This window comes from Portunus trituberculatus, chromosome 12, assembly GCF_017591435.1.
Source record: "Portunus trituberculatus isolate SZX2019 chromosome 12, ASM1759143v1, whole genome shotgun sequence".
NCBI lineage: Eukaryota > Metazoa > Arthropoda > Malacostraca > Decapoda > Portunidae > Portunus > Portunus trituberculatus.
This window is the reverse complement of record NC_059266.1, coordinates 4128039-4145108: the sequence shown is the minus strand read 5'-3', so window position 1 is coordinate 4145108 and position 17070 is coordinate 4128039. Positions and strand designations below refer to the sequence as shown.

Below are 17070 nucleotides of genomic sequence, written 5' to 3'. Positions count from 1 at the left end.
GCTATGGGTGTGTGAAGGTGAGTAGCCACATGCCAACTCAGTAAGTCAGTCAAGTTTCTCTCTCTCTCTCTCTCTCTCTCTCTCTCTCTCTCTCTCTCTCTCTCTCTCTCTCTCTCTCTCTCTCTCTCTCTCTCTCTCTCTCTCTCTCTCTCTCATATTATTACACTGGCATAGCACTGTGCTTGGTCAGAGACCTAACTACAGGCTTAACTTAAGGTTAGGCTTCTGAGGATCAGATTTTATATTAGGCATGTCTAATACTTTTTTTTTTTTTTTTTTTTTTTTTTTTTTTGCACTGGAATTTTTGGTTTAGATATAATGAATATTGATGAAATTGGTATATTGTCTTAGATTCTTATCATCTGAAAAATTTACCTCTTATAAGGCTGGTAGGTTTCCCACTATTTCAATGAGGAAACTTCAGTATATTTCTGCCATCTTTTCATTTTCTCATGATTGAACATGTTAGTTGTGAATTACTTGGTTTGAAAGTACATGAAAGACAAAAAATTTAAAGCCTATCTGGACCTGCTGAGCTTGATCTTCTACATGTATATTGGTAATTTCCCTTCTTTGATAACTTTTTCACTTAATTAGCCTTATTCATAGAAAATTAATATGTATTTTGTTTGTTTCTGTGATTTGAGATTTAATATTGTAAATAACACTAATATTATAAAATGAGAATAACACAGTGCCATTTTGGATCCCACTATTCACTCAACACTGTTTCTTGTAGTCCTGGAAAGCCAAGTGTCCAAATATGTGAGATGGAAGCATTGCATCTTGTAGGAAGATTGACAATGGTACCTGCTTAATCTCCCTCTGGCTGGAAATCAAATATAGGACCATGGTTGGGAGATGGATTTAGCAGACTGTTTCACTGCTTGGCTTCTTGCTAGTCTAATGTCCTTACTACGAATCTGGTTACAGTATGATTTTTTTTTTACATCTGGCCTATAGTGCTTGTAGGTAACTTGAAGAGTGGTATTGGAAGCACTGGTAAGCTTCCACTCATTAGTGGCACTGACAATTTTATTTATGGTGGTATCCATATCAGGGCTCCATATCACCACCCAAGCACATCTTTGGTGTAACCATCAAGCACCTATGTACCCTGGTGACATGTAGGTAACTTTAAACCACTAGACAAATAGCAGAGTTTCAAGGCCATACTTGGTGGGATTCAAACCTACGCGTGGACATCTGCCCGGTCCCACGCTCACCACCTTATCACTATGCCACTGCCTCCCATATATCCTATAGATTCACTGTATGCCATGAGGAGGGCAACCTACTCAGGGGGGAACCAGTCTTCACACTGCTGGTCAGAGCGGAAGGTGCAGTACGTGTGACATCCTGTGAAGGAGATTAATGACACAGAAAAATATGTTTTAATGAGGGTATTCACCTAAACTAGTAATTGATAGGGTGCCCTCGTACCTTCTTGACCTTTTGAGTCTCTTGGGAAGTGAATCACCCAGGTGGTGGAGATACTGAGTGTCAATATTGCCCCATATGTCCTGAATAGTGGCTGGGAGGCATGGGGGGGGAGAGGAGGTATCTCTCTCCTTTAGCTTCAGTTTTATGTACGGCCAGAGATTTTTTATAGGGTTCAGGTCTGGCGAACTTGTGGGCCAAGGTTTTAAAAGGCTGATATTGCAGAAATCAAACCAGTCAACAATCAACTTTGCCATATGGCATGGTGCACCATCTTGCATGAAAGTATCAGCATTGCACTTTTCCATACACTCATCTAACTCATCTAGAATTAGCTCAAAGTAGTTGTTTTGGTTCATACAAACATTCTTAGGCAAAAACACAAATTTTTCAAGACCATAGTAAGAAAAACAACCACACACCATCAAAGAATCAGGGTTTTAATGTGTATGATGTGTAGCATGGATCATGACGGTTGCTACTGAGTCTGCGATACACACGGTTTCTCTGGTTGTCTGTAATCTGAAAGCTCACCTCATCTGACCAAAATACCTTAAGCCACTTACCTAAGTTCCAGTTTTTGTGCTGAGACACAAACTGCTTGCCTACTGTTAAGGTAATCATGACTGAAGCAAGGTTTTGAAACTGCGCAGCAACTCCGTTATCCCATGTTGCCTTTCACATATCTCCGCACACTCCTTTCACTCACCCCACCCAGCACAGAGGGTTCCTAGCCTAAAGTTCCTTGCTGTGTATGTGAGGGTTGGCCTAAAGCTATCTTCGAATAATGTTCAGAGTTCTCTGGCTCACACTGCGCTTACGCCCTTCAGGCTTGTAAGGTGGTGGCGAAGTATCTCTTCCTCCCTTACGATAAATTCTTGTCCTACATTGAACAGTTCTGAGAGCTTTGCCAGTGTTCGTGGCAATTTCTTGATTTGACTTATTCTCCCTCACTAAGGCACAAATGACTGAGATTTGGGCCTTACTAATTAGTTTCCTAGGTCCCATAATAGGTAGTAACAGGGCACAATGGTAAGCTCACGCATCCACAAAAAGGGGCCGTGAAGGGGGGGGGGTGAAAGAAAATTCAAATGTAAGCACATGAACCACAGGCGAACGTTGACTAAGGAAACGTATCATCTACTTTGACTACTAGAGCTGCAGAGTTGTCAGATAGCGACATACAGCGAATCCCACCGTGTGTTTAGGAGTTAAGAAGGGATGAATGATATTTGGTCAGAGTGGAAGTCGTGGTCCCTTTCGCACCTTCTGTTCTGACCAGCAATGTATTGTACAAGCATAAATCATGACTGCTGTATGTTCTGTCTTTTCTTGTGTGGTGGCTGACTTCTTGCTGAAGTGAAGATTGAAGTCTTCTGATTTTTCTCCATCTTTTACTTTCAAGTTAGGCCTAGAAAGTTACTCACCTCTTTTCTCTCTCTCTCTCTCTCTCTCTCTCTCTCTCTCTCTCTCTCTCTCTCTCTCTCTCTCTCTCTCTCTCTCTCTCTCTCTCTCTCTCTCTCTCTAGTTGATTGAGATTCACAGGTTCATAAAGATGATTGTGTGTCTGTGGATAAATGTTGACAGCTTCCTGCTGAAGGGGACATGTATAAGTGTTGGCAGCCATGCTGTTAAGTGATGCCTAGTGTGAAAATTATTGGCTTTTATTCTGGGATATTAGGATGTCTGAATTAAGCCAGGTATTGAGGTTTTGCCAGCTTATCCGTTACATATCTCCGAGATATCTGGCTGTGCTGTAATCACAGGTGTCTCTCTATACTTCCCAGATGTTCTTTGTGGTGTTTGGCTGCTCAGGATGTCTGCCATCTGGACATTGATTGAGTGACTGATCTTGTGTTTCCTTCTCAGTTTGGAGGACAAAGGTTTGAAGACGTGGAGATCACAAAGAAGTATTGCACTGTGCTGCAAGGCATCGAATGCTGTGGGGAGAGAGAGTTTCTCCGAGATGGATTCCCCTGCATTAAGTGAGTACATCCATCAGTCTGTAAGTTATTTATTGATACTGCTAGGATAGATGTTCTATTTCTGTATAAAATTATACAGGGTGTCGCTAGATATTTAACATAATCTGAGATGTCCATATTGGAGTGAATATTTGATGAAGAGAAATAAATCAGTAGGCTTAATTGTGGGCAAAATTTTATTGTACAAATTTCCAAGAAAAAAATCTGAGATAGTAAATGTATTGGAACTATATATTGGAATGGCCTGCATGCTCACCTTTTGATACCATATGATTTCTTTCTCTGGGTTATTCCTACATGTGTAGAGGAACTCAAGGAGAGGATCACTGGTTTTCAACACTGTTACACAGGGCATGCTGCAGTGAGTGTGGCAGGAACTCATATATCGTGTCACAAGCAGAGAACACATTGAATATCTGTGATAACCTGTAAACGTTATAAGATTTCTGTCTTATAGAATTTTTCTTGGAAATTTGTAGGGAAAACATACGTTAACAATTAAGCCTATTAAATTTGAATTTCCTTCACCAAATTTTCACTCTAATATGAACATCTCAAATTATATCAAATTTTTTGGGACATTCTTGTATATTGTACTTATTTGCCACTAAGATAAAGTTATTGTTAAAAATGTAAATAGTATCTGGTCTGGAATGATGATACTTGGTGCAGCTTGTAAGGAAGATGTGGAGGGTACAGTGGAACCCCACCATTTTTACACCATGCCATTCATCCAACTTTTTTCACAAAATTTAACTTGCCATTCAAACGGGACAAGCAATTTGTACAGCATCGCCTTGCTATTGAATGTACTACACGTTTACTTCAAGTCTGTCTTGTCCTGATATGATGAATTATAGGAGGCAGTGAAGGATAAATGAAACTTCTCTCTCTGTTATCAGATAAGATGATATAAATAGGAGATATTAATAGAACAGGTGTTACTGCCAACCACCTCAAAATGGAATGGTACATGCTTACACAAATTGTCACTGTCAGTCAAGGAATTAATGAACAATCACCTGTGGCTCTGGAATGGATGAATCCGATTTACATTTTTCTTATTGGAAAATTTATTCACCATTTGTACAAATTCCAATTTGTATGAATAGCAGGATTCCACTGTACTGAGTTTGTCTTCTGTATTGCATGACAACCTGATGCACAGAAGCTGCAGTACTCCAATATTTAGCATGAATAGAAAAGCCAATTTTAGCGAAGCAATAGAGTCAAGGATAGATGATATCACTACTGGAAATAAGTTTCTTTCCAATGAAAAATTGTTATTGGGAAATAGAATTAGCACTTGCAGAAGCTGCCTTTGTAGCAACTTTCATTTTCCATCTCACCACCATATTTTTACTTTCTTTGTCCATTCCAGGTACAGTGGTCACTATTTTGTAACTACCCTCATCTACAGTGTGTTGCTTGGGTTCCTGGGCATGGATCGCTTCTGTCTTGGCCACACTGGGACGGCTGTGGGAAAACTGCTTACCCTTGGTGGTGTTGGCATATGGTGGGTAGTGGACATCGTTTTGCTCATCACTGGTTCTCTTACACCTGAAGATGGTAGTAACTGGAATCCATATGTTTGAAAGACCCAGTGTGTAGATAGTTTAAGGGAAGAGTGAGACTACTGTGCAATAAAGTTTGTGGTACTTAGTATTTGCAGTTAAAAATGGCTTCAGTAACATACAGCAATGCCAAAAAATACCGTTATCTGGGCCAGGATGAGGAGGAGCCTGAGGAGTACCAGGGGGATACCTTGAGACAGAAAATTTTGAAGGATCTTTTAAAGAAGCAGCTGTCCAAGCACATTTCTCTAGAACAGCAGCTGCATAACCAAAAGAAGTTTGTTAGGTCAATATGTGAGGAGTCAGTCACAGCAAACACCAGTGGCCTCGCATCTTTTGAAGATTTCAAAAGTGTGGAGTCACTTTTGAATGTAAAGCAGACATTAAAATCATGTGATCTCACAGAGTCTGAAATCCACCTACTGCTTGGTGAAGAGAGCCAGAGCTCCCACCTGGAAGCTCCTCATGCTAGGAGGCAACGGCTGGAGGCCATTGAAAATAAAATAGTACATCACAGAAGTTATCAGGCTTCCCTCCTGGCACAAAATCAGACCTCTAGCAATGCATTGTTGGATGATACCCAAAGAGTGTCTGTTTCTGGTGAGGCCTCACAGCCAACCCTACAACAAGACTTCCTCCCAGAGGGCCACCCCATGAATCACTTAACAGAGATAGCAGAGAGCCTGTTCCCTCCAGTGAAGTCAGACAAGACCCATGGTGAGGAACACATTGAGAAAAAGAGACAGCGGGATGAAACAGTGGGTCCTGCTAAACTAAAGAAGAATAAAAATGAAAATCCAAGTTGTATTTATTTGACTGAAAAACCAAAGTCCTATTGGGATATGCAACAAATACCAAAAATAATCAGATGTAACACCAATCATCCAGATGCTTCCCTTCCCCAATCACCAGGGAAGAGTCTCATGGGCAGGAGCTGCGAAAGGGGCAAGACATTACTGCATGTAACCAAAACTAGTACCAATGTAAAGGTAGATCAGACTAAACCTTTCGTTATGAGTCTCGACCCAGAAGATCTTATTCCTTTGGCAACAATAAATGCAAACAAAATAAGTATCCAAGAATTAAAAGACATGGAAAAATTCAGAAATTACAATGAAGGAACACCATCCTCCACATTGTTTATTAAAAACCTATCCCCAAGTATTACTCCAAAGGACTTGGCTTCTCTGATGGGCCACTTTGAGTCCACTCATGGCCAAAAAATCTTGTACAGACTCTTGGGAGGCCGCATGAAGGGCCAAGCATTTGTCACCTTCCCGGATGAAGAAGCAGCTTCCAGTGCGCTCAGGCTGTGCACTGGCTACATGCTGCATGGCAAACCACTGGTGGCAGTCTTTGCCAAGAAGTTATAAGCATGGCTGTGTTATTCACCGTGGTCATCTGCTGGTCATCCAGCCAGCCTTTCCCATTATGGGGCTCAGAGTATATAGACCAATCTTCGGGTAGGACTGAGATCACAATACACTCTACACACCAGGAAATGAGGCCTCAATCCCTTGAGTTGTGAGCGGAGCGTGCTAACCACTACACTATGCAGTGTGTGGTGTGTGTTCACCTCACAATGGAAGCAAAGTATATTTTTTACCTTTTGCTATAATTAAAAATATTGGTTTAGGCTTAAAATAGTGAGATTTTGTAGGGAAGTTATATAATGAAGGGAATGGGTAAGTTATATTTGTTACATGAAGCTCTTTTTTTTTCTTTTTTTTTTTTTTCTCTCTCTCTCTCTCTGCAGAAGGTCATTGTAGTCATTACATTGTTATTGTGCTGGTGATCCCAATCAGAGGGTTTGCCTATGTACTCCTTTGTTGGTCTCTCTCACAACAGCATTTTACCTTCAACTCATTTTTTTCTTTTCACTAGAGTTCCTAACTTTTTGTCATTTTTATAGTAGGTTTTGCCATCAAACTGGTGTCTGCTCCACCCATTGCACTAATTATATGCTCAGGTAATTGGATTTGTTTGTGCACTGCAAGGACACATTCCATTATCACTGCTTTCTCCTCTCCCTTCTTTAGTGTTTTTTTTTTTTTTTCTCCTAGTGTGATGTTGAACAAAATACTGGTGATGATGCTGTTAAAGTTATTATTTATTCATTGTAATATTTAAACCTTAAGAATAAATGTACAAGATTTCTATTAAAAGTGCAATTTTTATTTATTTTTTTTTTTTTTTTAGCTTGAACCTTGTCAATGCATGCAGTATAAAAATTCCTTTTTGCAAGAGATGAAAAACTGGAAAACCTTAATTTCCTGCAAGTTAAGGATTTTATTTCCTCAGATTCTATCTTTCAGCAGTTTATTTATTTATTATCTTGGAATATATTACCAAGGAGTTAGATGATGGAAATAACATAGATGTTATATATCTAGATTTTAGCAAGGCGTTTCATAAGGTACTGCATAGGAGGCTAGTGTACAAATTGAGACTACATGGGATAGGGGGTAGGTTAGTTGATTGGATTAGTGAATGGCTTTCTGATAGGAAACAGAGAGTAGTATTAAATGGGGCAATGTCTGAGTGGAAGAAAGTGGTTAGTGGGGTACCCCAAGGATCAGTGCTAGGACCTCTTCTTTTCTTGGTGTACATTAACGATTTAGATATAGGAATTAGTAGCAAAGTATCAAAGTTTGCAGATGATACTAAGATAGCATGTGCAGTACAGGGTGAAAAGGACAATTACAGAATACAACGAGACCTGGACAGGCTGATAGCATGGGCAGACAGGTGGCAGATGGAGTTTAATTCTAAAAGTGTCAGGTTATGCATTTAGGTAAAGACAACACAAACTTTAGCTATGAGATGGAGGGATGTTGGCTAGAGGCAGTAGAGGAAGGAAAGGATTTAGGAGTAGTGATAGACAGGACTATGAAATTTTCAAAGCAATGTTTAGAAGCAAGAAATAGGGCAAATAGGATCCTGGGTTTTATAAATAGAAATGTTAGTTATAAAAGTAAGGAAGTGGTGCGTAGCTTATATAATTCCTATGTTAGGCCCCATTTAGAGTATTGCATACAGGCCTGGTCACCCCATTATAGGCAGGATATCAACATGTTAGAAGCAGTTCAGAGAAGAGCAACTAGGATGATACCAGCATTAAAGCGCCTGGAGTATAGAGATAGATTAAAGGAATTAAACATGTTTTCATTTGAGAGGAGATGTATAAGAGGGATATGATAGAGTTATTTAAAATGTTCTCAGATACAAACTACATAGATGTGAGATCTTTCTTTACCTTAGAGGAGGAAGTAGGACTAGAAATCATGGCAGGAAGATTAGAAAGCAAGGCTGCAGGTTAGATATAAGAAAATATTTCTTTAGTCATAGGGTGGTAGACTTCTGGAATGCATTGCCAGAGAGGGTTGTAAATAGCACTAGTTTGACAATGTTTAAAAACAGATTAGATAAGCACTTAAATTTATTAGATTTATAATTATGTATAGCACTGCATGATAGTTTTTATAAGAAATTTACTATAGTTAAACAAGACATGATCCCCATGTATGGGGATCACAGATTGTAGAGGAATTCGCTGCAGGACTTAGCCCTGTTAATGGGTCAAATATTTAGAATTAGTATATAATGTATTGTGTACTTGTAAGTGTATCTTTAAGTACTGATGACGAGGTGGCTGTGCGACTGATACAGGATAACCTAGATGGGCCCTGGTGGCCCTTTGTTATCCTATTATTTATGTTATGTTATGTTATGTTAATGGCAAGCACCTGCACCTCGTTAGGTGTAGGAGCAGTACTAGAAATAAGACTGAATATGACAGTAAGATTATGAACTAGAAGAATAACTGTTTAAGAGAAAAAATTATTGGAGATTCTTAAAAACACAAGAATCATCAGTATGCCTTAAGATATCAAGAACAACTAGCAGACTGTTGCTCTGGTGGAAGATGAGAATATTGTACTAATGGAATTATACAGAGAAAGTAAGTTAAAATGTACTTCTTTGAATTCATACTTCAGAGAATTTTATATACTGTATATAAAATAGTGAAGATTCAATACTATATGCATGAGAACAAGTTATACAAATTGATGCATATACAGATTCAGTGAATGATTTAGATTTGAAAATGAGGTTACAGAAAATATGAGACTGAAAATGAACTGATGCTAGTGGTGAGTCTCTATGAGGAAAAATGAAACTTAGCAAGTGGTGAAATGAGGTTTTATCATATTGTCTGAGACTAAGTGTTGCTGAATTTAGAACTATAAGGAATGCTGGATGAGGCATCAGGACAACCTGCCAGCATAGAGTGGCAGTAGCGTAGTGGATAAGGTGGTGAGCGTGGGATCATAACATAACATAACATAAATAATAGGATAACAAAGGGCCACCAGGGCCCATCTAGGTTATCCTGTATCAGTCGCACAGAGTACTTAAAGATACACTTACAAGTACACAATACATTATATACTAATTCTAAATATTTGGCCCATTAACAGGGCTAAGTCCTGCAGCGAAATCCTCTACAATTTGTGGTCCCCATACATGGGGATCATGTCTTATTTAACTATAGTAAATTTCTTATAAAAACTATCATGCAGTGCTATACATAATTATAAATCTAATGAATTTAAGTGCTTATCTAATCTGTTTTTAAACATTGTCAAACTAGTGCTATTTACAACCGTTTCTGGCAATGCATTCCAAAAGTCTACCACTCTATGACTAAAGAAATATTTTCTTATATCTAACCTGCAGCCTTGCTTTCTAATCTTCCTGCCATGATTTCTAGTCCTATTTCCCTCCTCTAAGGTAAAGAAAGATCTCACATCTATGTAGTTTGTATCTGAGAACATTTTAAATAACTTGGATCGGGCAAACATCCATGCATAGGTTTGAATCCCATCAAGTATGGCCTTGAAACTTTGCCGGGTTCTAGGTGGTTACACCAAAGATGCACTTGGGTGGTGATATGGACCCTAATATGGGTGCTACTATAAATATAATTGCTTGTGCCACTTATGAGTGGAAGCTTAAGAGTGCTGCCAATACTCTTCAAGTAGCCCTACAGACAAAGACTTCAAGGAAACCATCACATATCTTTGCCATAACAATCCTTTTTAGGATGTTATAAGGAATTGTTTCAAATATGTCCACACAATGATAAACATAGTCCTGACAAAATTTATTTTATGGATTTTTTTTTATTTTCTTACAAAAAACTAATGGTATATAACAACTCTGTACACCATATTTGTACACAAACAGGAAAACTTTAAATACAATCTTTAAAAGTCCATGCTGAAGTTATTTCTACATTTCCACTGTAATGTAGATCATTTATCCTGAATCTTGTTGTCATCGACCTCAAAGACAACAAAACACTCATCACTTGAGTCTTCCTTGTAGCAGGTCAGGAGGTGAACCTTAAGCTGCTCCATGTCCGTTAACACCAGGGAACACGCCTCACAGATGTACCGTGTCTCCTCACCATCAGCTGCACTGCTGTTTGAGGCTGCCAGCCCTTCAACAACTACCTCAGTGGAGTTTTCCAGTGTCTGGATGCTTCTCTCTTGCCATGCAGTATCCTTGACAGGATAGGGAGAGAGTCTGTCTTCCTTGTTTTGGCCTTTTATGATAGTCCTTTTACCACTGTTTGATTCATAAAGTTCATCATTGGCAGAGATACTTTGTTCTGCAGTGACTGGCACATGTTTACTGTCAGTCACTCTGTATCCTTCAAGGGAGCTTTCTCTCTTTGATTTTGTTGACTCCACTTCAGTTTGTGTTGGCTTCTGGTGGCTTGGAACAACTCCTTTGTTCACCGTAATTTGCCTTGTCTGCACCAGTGACTGAGTTGCTTCATTTTGCTCCTCCCTCACTAGAGTGTTTCTAGTAATGTCGATAGCAGTGTCTTCCAGAACCACAAGCTGTGTGCCCTGAGAGTCAAAGTGTGACCGCATGTGTTGAGCCAGGGCTGAGCGTCTCAGAAACACCTGCCCACACACAAGACACTTGGAATTCCATGTCTCACTGAAATCACTCCCGACATCCTCAATACTGTGGTAACTCTGTAGATGGGCTGTGAGTGCCTCCACGGAACAGAATGGGAAGAGACAAATGCTACAGTCATACGGCTTCCCCTTGGAGTGTGACTTCATGTGTGTACGCAGAGTTGAGTCCGTTTTGAACTTTGAGTGACACACAGGACACTCACGTGCTCCTGCTGGGTTATGGGTCTGCATGTGGCGCCGGAGATCTTTCAGGATGTGGAATGTTTTGCTGCACAGGGGACACAGGAACTGCTGATCGCCTGCTGTGTGTTTTCGCACACGATGCAGGTGGAGGAGCTTCAGAGTCTTGCAGGTCTTGCTGCACTCTGGGCACTGGAAGACACTGATGCTGTGGAATTCCTTGGTGTGGTTGCTGAGAGAAGCCCGGCTACTGAACTTCTCCTGGCAGGTGTGACAAGTGTAAGGCCAAGCAATACCTTCACTTGTCTGACTCTCCCTGTGAAGCAAAAGGTGGCTGTCCAAACTAGCCTGAGTTTTATACAGTATCCCACACTCACCACACACCAGCAACCGATGCTGTCCACTGTTCTCTTTGTGTTTCTCCATCAAGTCCCTGGAAGCAAAAACTTTGCCACAAGAACAAACAACATTATGAGGCCCATTGGGATGAAAAATTCGCATGTGTTTGCTCAAGGCATTCTTCCTCTTAAAGCCTTGCCCACACACTGAGCACTGGAACTGCTGCACACTGGAATGGCTGACTTCATGTTCCTTTAGGTGTGCTCTGGAAGGAAAGGACTTTTCACAGGTTGAACATTTATGTTTCTTTTTGTGATATTTATTCTTCATTTTGGTAACCATTTCTTCAAACTTGAGGTTCTGATTCTCTTCCTTATCCTCACCAGACAAGGCTTTACACATGTGCTCCAAAGTGTTTCCAACCTCAGACTCTCTGTAACTTCCTCTATCAGACAAATCTTGATCTTCTATGTATTGCTTGTTTTCTTCCTCTCCTTCCTTCTTTAATCCAAACCCTTTGGAGCTACAATGAAGTTTTTTTTTACCCTATAATACTTCTTCACTGTTCTTGTCAAAGGCTCTGAGCTCTGAGACTCTTTGACTGTTCCATCCTCATCGATAATTTTGGTCACTACTTGTATATGGTGCACTTCCTGTACATGTTCCTGGTAACTCTTGGTGGATGCCAAAGTAATGTCACATATTGGACACTCCAAAACTAAATTACTTTTCCTGAGAGTCTCACATTCACCTTTATCAAGACTTAATGTACTAGTTTCCCATCTGTCACTTAGACATGATGGATTGTCATTTTTCTCATTTCCTTGAAAGTGTAGAATCTTACAATCATCCTCTGCATCCTTAGGAACTTTATGAGTGGTGATGTGGAGATGATGGCCATCAGAGAGGAAGCTCTTTTCATCCAACAGAAATGAGACCCTGTCAGCAATTTTTGGAGCATCATGTTCATCATCTAAAACTATAACCTCTTCATTATTCACTGTTTTTTGCTCAGTCTCCTTTTGTTGTGCTGATTGTGCCTCCTTACTGTTCCCTCCAGAAAAGGACTCAATGACGTGGAAGTGTTTATGTATTATGAGGGTTGCCTCAGCAATGCAGGTGAAGTTGCAGCCTTCTGTAGGGCAAGCAAACTTCTTCTGCTTCAGGTGTATCACTTCCAAATGCCTCTCCAGCCTAATGTAGGTAGTAAAAAATACATTACATGTGTGACATCGCAGCTGATTTTTATAGGAGGTGCAGCCATGCATGCGGGAGCTCATGGGGATGTAATACCGCAAGCAAAATGGACACTGTAGTCTGATTCCCATTTCATACTCAGCCCTGCCTGGGGACATAGACCTCACAACACGGGTAACTTTTCTTCCCCTCCCTCTCCTAACGTATGGCTGATCCTTAAACAAAGCATCTGAGGAGCAATCAGAAAAAGTATCCTCCCCTGACTTGTCCTCATCCTCATTTTCATACATGGCATCTCCCCAACGCATGACCAAACCATCCTCTCTTCTCCTCTGGATCCTTTGACTCTGTCTAGCTGATGTAGCTTCCTGCTGTCTTTCCTCTCCATTAGTTTCTTCCTTCATCTCTGTGTTCTTGACAACATTACCCTCATCTTCCTCCTTCTTCTCTTCCTCTTCTATTTTCATTCCCTCAGAAGCTAGGTCTTTTTTCCTTTTCCTTCCTCGTCTCTTGGAATCTGTCATGCCTGACTTCCTGAGTGCTCTGAGGGCTGCCATGATACCCTGCCGTTCACTGTGGGTCCTTCCAACTGTCTTCTTTACGGAGCTCTGAGCTCTGTGGTTAGCTGCCAAAATCACACCTGAGACATCCTCTTCCGGTGCCTCCATCTGACGCATCAAGAACCTCCTGATATCCTGTGCTATCTTTCCTGCTGTGCGCTCATGGTGTTCAAAATCTTTCAGCAGACCTGTGCACCTCCTGCAGATCACAACATGGTCATCCACCACTCTGTCACTCACTGCCTCCAGCCCTCCATCACAACCTGAGTTCAAAGACACCACACACACACCACTGCTTATCCGTGATTCCTTCTCTGACTCGCTCATTAAGTCCTCCACGTGCCCATGGGAAAGAGCACGGATAAGGGTGTCCTTCAAAGTTTCTGAGTCAGCTGGGGATCTTGTTGGGGTGACGGCCGCATCAGTGTCTGCTGTCCGACGCTTGTCATTGCAGATGTAACAGGTACTGGCATCTTCCACTGGTGCCATCTGGATGGTGGAAAAAGAATAAAATCTATTTTCAAGCTTGACCTATAACAATCAGGTTTGCTATTCAAGAACATAAGAACATAAGGAAAGCTGAAATAAACTATCAGAGGGACATATTGGAATGCTTGTATGAAACATACCATCAGCATTCTTAAATGTCTAATTTCCTTCAGCTTTGTAATGAGTCAGCACTAATAACTTGATTACTGAATCCATTATATTCATCTACCATTCTATTTGAGAACCAGTTCCTTTCTATACCTAACTTTTTTTTTTCCAAACCTGTCATCTCACAATGCCATTAGTAAGTTAGAAGTTATGTGTAGGATGTTGTCCACTGAAACAATACTGAAAAATACACATTTGTATGTTAAATACAGAAAATACTGAACAAAGAATAAATATGATTCGTCTGACAAGTTCTTATGGTTGGGTAGGTCCAACCCTGACCGTTCTAAATTGCAAGTACAAAACTCTGACAGTCATCTCAAATCAACTCGGATCGATCTGAAATACCAATTCAGTCCATCAGCTCAACCAATTCATGATAACCTATCACTGGTGGCTTTGCAGCACTTCACTCCACTTGCAAGCCACTTCTTCTAATCAGAAAATCATTATCAAATTCAAGTCCCATGACATTCAAAGGATGCATGGACTGAATGAGTTCCTTCCACTAAAAGCAGACTACGGCTATGTCAGATAATACCAAGGATTAATGACATGAATCTTAATCGTCATATATTCCTGACCTGCACCTTCAAATCCCATAAATTGTTTCTTACTTTAGACTAGACACAGAAAATGCGACAAAGTCTTGGCCTTGCAGGAGGATGTAAACAAACTAGGCTACAATATGTCAAATGTACGATGACTATCACCACCACAGGGAAGCTGGAAAAGCCGTGACATGACCTTTTTTTTTATTCCAGAGCTTCCAATTTGTAATTTAATTTTATTCTCATTTGCATTCCAATCATCATAATTTAAAATGAACCGTCAATAAATTTGAGTGAAATTTACTGAAAAGTGCACTCTTATAGTTTCGAGCTACTTTATTCATCATTATCACGTATATAATTTTTTTATGGTAAAATGTTCACTGCAATGCATTTTTTCAAAGCTGAATAAACTCTTGATTTTTATTTTCTTCTACAACCATTTGTTAAATAGGTTGGTAAATGAAAAAGAAAAAAATCAGAAATGTAAAGAACAATAATTATTGTGTTGGATTAGCTATCAAGCAGAGTAAATGTAAGTTTTAGATAACAAACGGTTATTCTAAATTTTCTTCGTATCCAGTAGTCTAACTTCATAAGTTCATAGTCGAAAGTCATTATATTTAAATACATCACTTTCGGTACATTATTTTACACTCGTGCTTAAACACAGGAATAATCAGAGACCATGAATATTCTCTTTAAACTTCCCTTTTATATTCGAGCCTAAATACAAGAATAATAACATCCTGGGAATAATATACTAAAGCTACAAGGCAATAATGATGTTGACGCTGGCACGTGAAAGGAGTACAACACTCTGGGCCCTTGGTACGAGAGTCTCACCGACCCCGACACACAGAACTCCCAGTCATTGCGGCCTGGCTGAGAGAGAAGTTGTGTCTTGTTTTGTGTTGTAAACTTTCACTAAACCTTCAAGATGCCGGACCACTTGGGAGCTGATATGCGAAAGACCAACGAGGACAAGTCAGAGGATGAGCCAATTAAGGGTGAGGCGCTGTGGTGGCGAGGGGATGATATGTGGTGGTGGTGGTGGCAGTGATGTACGAGGGTCAGCAGTTGATCATGTTTGGGGTTTATTTATTGTCTGAGTTTTTGGTTTGTTGCAGATATTATTAAGGATCCTTACATTCTCTGTAGATTAAATGAGTTTGGTTTGGCTACATTCATTCCTGATCAAATTTCTGTACGGTTAGGACAGATTTTTTTTGCATTTGGGAAAAGTAAATAAACGCAGTTTCAAAGAATATTCACATTTTCCTTCACTTTCCCTGTGGTCAGTTTGATGCCCAGGAAGTGTGTTAGCTTGATACACCTATAAAAATCATGTTAATTCAAAGCAATTGTAATTGATAATTCTGGAATCTTACGTTGCTTGGCCATGTAATGGTGAGGAGCTTTCAAAAGTCAGTTTAATTGAACATTATAACCTGGACAAGGTGCTTAATTTAATACTAAGTCATAGATCTTAACTTTAACAGGCAAACAGTTTTTCTCGACGAGACAAGACAGTTATAGCCTCTTTAGCGACACTTTTCTACACTTAATATCCAAGGGCTGTCTTTTATTAATAACCTAACCTGGAAACTTCACATTTCATCTCATACTCAAACAATTTGTATGAAGCTAGGCTTTTTTGAGTCATCATTGCTAGTTTTTCTCACCCTTTTCAACTGCCAACTGTAATGGAGCCTTATCCATCCACATTTAGAATACACTTCACATATATAGTACACTAAAGTATGCGGTCTTATCAATTATCATCTAACAGACTCTCTTCAGCCTCTCCCTCTTTGATGCAAAATTGCATGCCATGCTATCTTCACATTTACTGCTCTTCTAACCTTGCTAACTGCATGCCTCTCGTGTGGGCTCGCTACACAGTCTTTTCTCTTGATCCTATCCTGTCCACCTATAATGCAAGAGTTGATCAGTATTCAGTCTTTCATCCATTTTCTCTTATAATTGCTGGGACTTCCTATCTGCTTCTGTGCTTTCACCTTCCTATGATGAACTCTTTCCAGAGGGAGATTTTGACACACCCAAGTTTTGGATAATCCATTTGGCTGTTCTCATTAGAGACCACTACCTCAGTTGAACTTTTATTTATTAATTTTTGTTGCCCCTTATCAGACTCCATCATACATATATATATATATATATATATATATATATATATATATATATATATATATATATATATATATATATATATATATATATATATATATATATATATATATATATATATACACACACACCTATACTTCTGAGAAGAAACTCAGAAGTAGCAGGAGTACTTTATTTCCCTAACGTTTTGCCCATAGGGCTTCTCAGAGAATGATACAGGCAGGCAGGCAGAGCAGTATATATACACGACAGGTGGATCACGTCACGGTGTGCTGGAAAATGGAGCGTGCTGATTAGTCCTTTCCAGGCGTCCTCCCAGTCGCCTCTATGGTGAGCTGTGCCACTGCGCATGATAGGCATACAAATCCCTCTCTGTGGTTGGTCGTTTTCTCCGTTGTAATGTATGCTGCCTCAACTGTTTTTCTTTCCTTCTTTTTTAG

At 39.8% G+C, this 17070-nt stretch overlaps 4 protein-coding genes across 5 annotated transcripts in view; 2 read left to right on the top strand and 2 right to left on the bottom strand.

The window, feature by feature from the left end:
- Positions 1-7176, top strand: LOC123502791 (RNA-binding protein 41-like). Its single transcript, XM_045252056.1, has 3 exons — positions 1-17; positions 3310-3425; positions 4846-7176. Exon 3 carries the CDS (start codon positions 5104-5106, stop codon positions 6370-6372), a length of 1269 nt encoding a protein of 422 aa, XP_045107991.1. The 5' UTR covers positions 1-17; positions 3310-3425; positions 4846-5103; the 3' UTR covers positions 6373-7176.
- Positions 7177-10153: 2977 nt separating this feature from the next.
- On the bottom strand, positions 10154-11916 carry LOC123502773 (zinc finger protein 658B-like). The gene has a single exon (XM_045252024.1). It carries the CDS (start codon positions 11914-11916, stop codon positions 10318-10320), a length of 1599 nt encoding a protein of 532 aa, XP_045107959.1. The 3' UTR covers positions 10154-10317.
- On the bottom strand, positions 11849-14642 carry LOC123502772. Its single transcript, XM_045252023.1, has 2 exons — positions 14546-14642; positions 11849-13760 (listed from the first exon to the last, which is right to left on the bottom strand). Exon 2 carries the CDS (start codon positions 13758-13760, stop codon positions 12018-12020), a length of 1743 nt encoding a protein of 580 aa, XP_045107958.1. The 5' UTR covers positions 14546-14642; the 3' UTR covers positions 11849-12017.
- Positions 14643-15324: 682 nt separating this feature from the next.
- The window catches only part of LOC123502751 (26S proteasome regulatory subunit 7), a 7497-nt gene continuing 5751 nt past the window's right edge, over positions 15325-17070 (top strand). For both annotated transcript variants that reach the window (XM_045251992.1, XM_045251991.1), the window contains exon 1: positions 15325-15489. In XM_045251992.1, the coding sequence (XP_045107927.1) occupies positions 15420-15489 (70 nt within the window). In that variant the 5' untranslated portion in view covers positions 15325-15419. The remainder of the gene's footprint in view (positions 15490-17070) is intronic.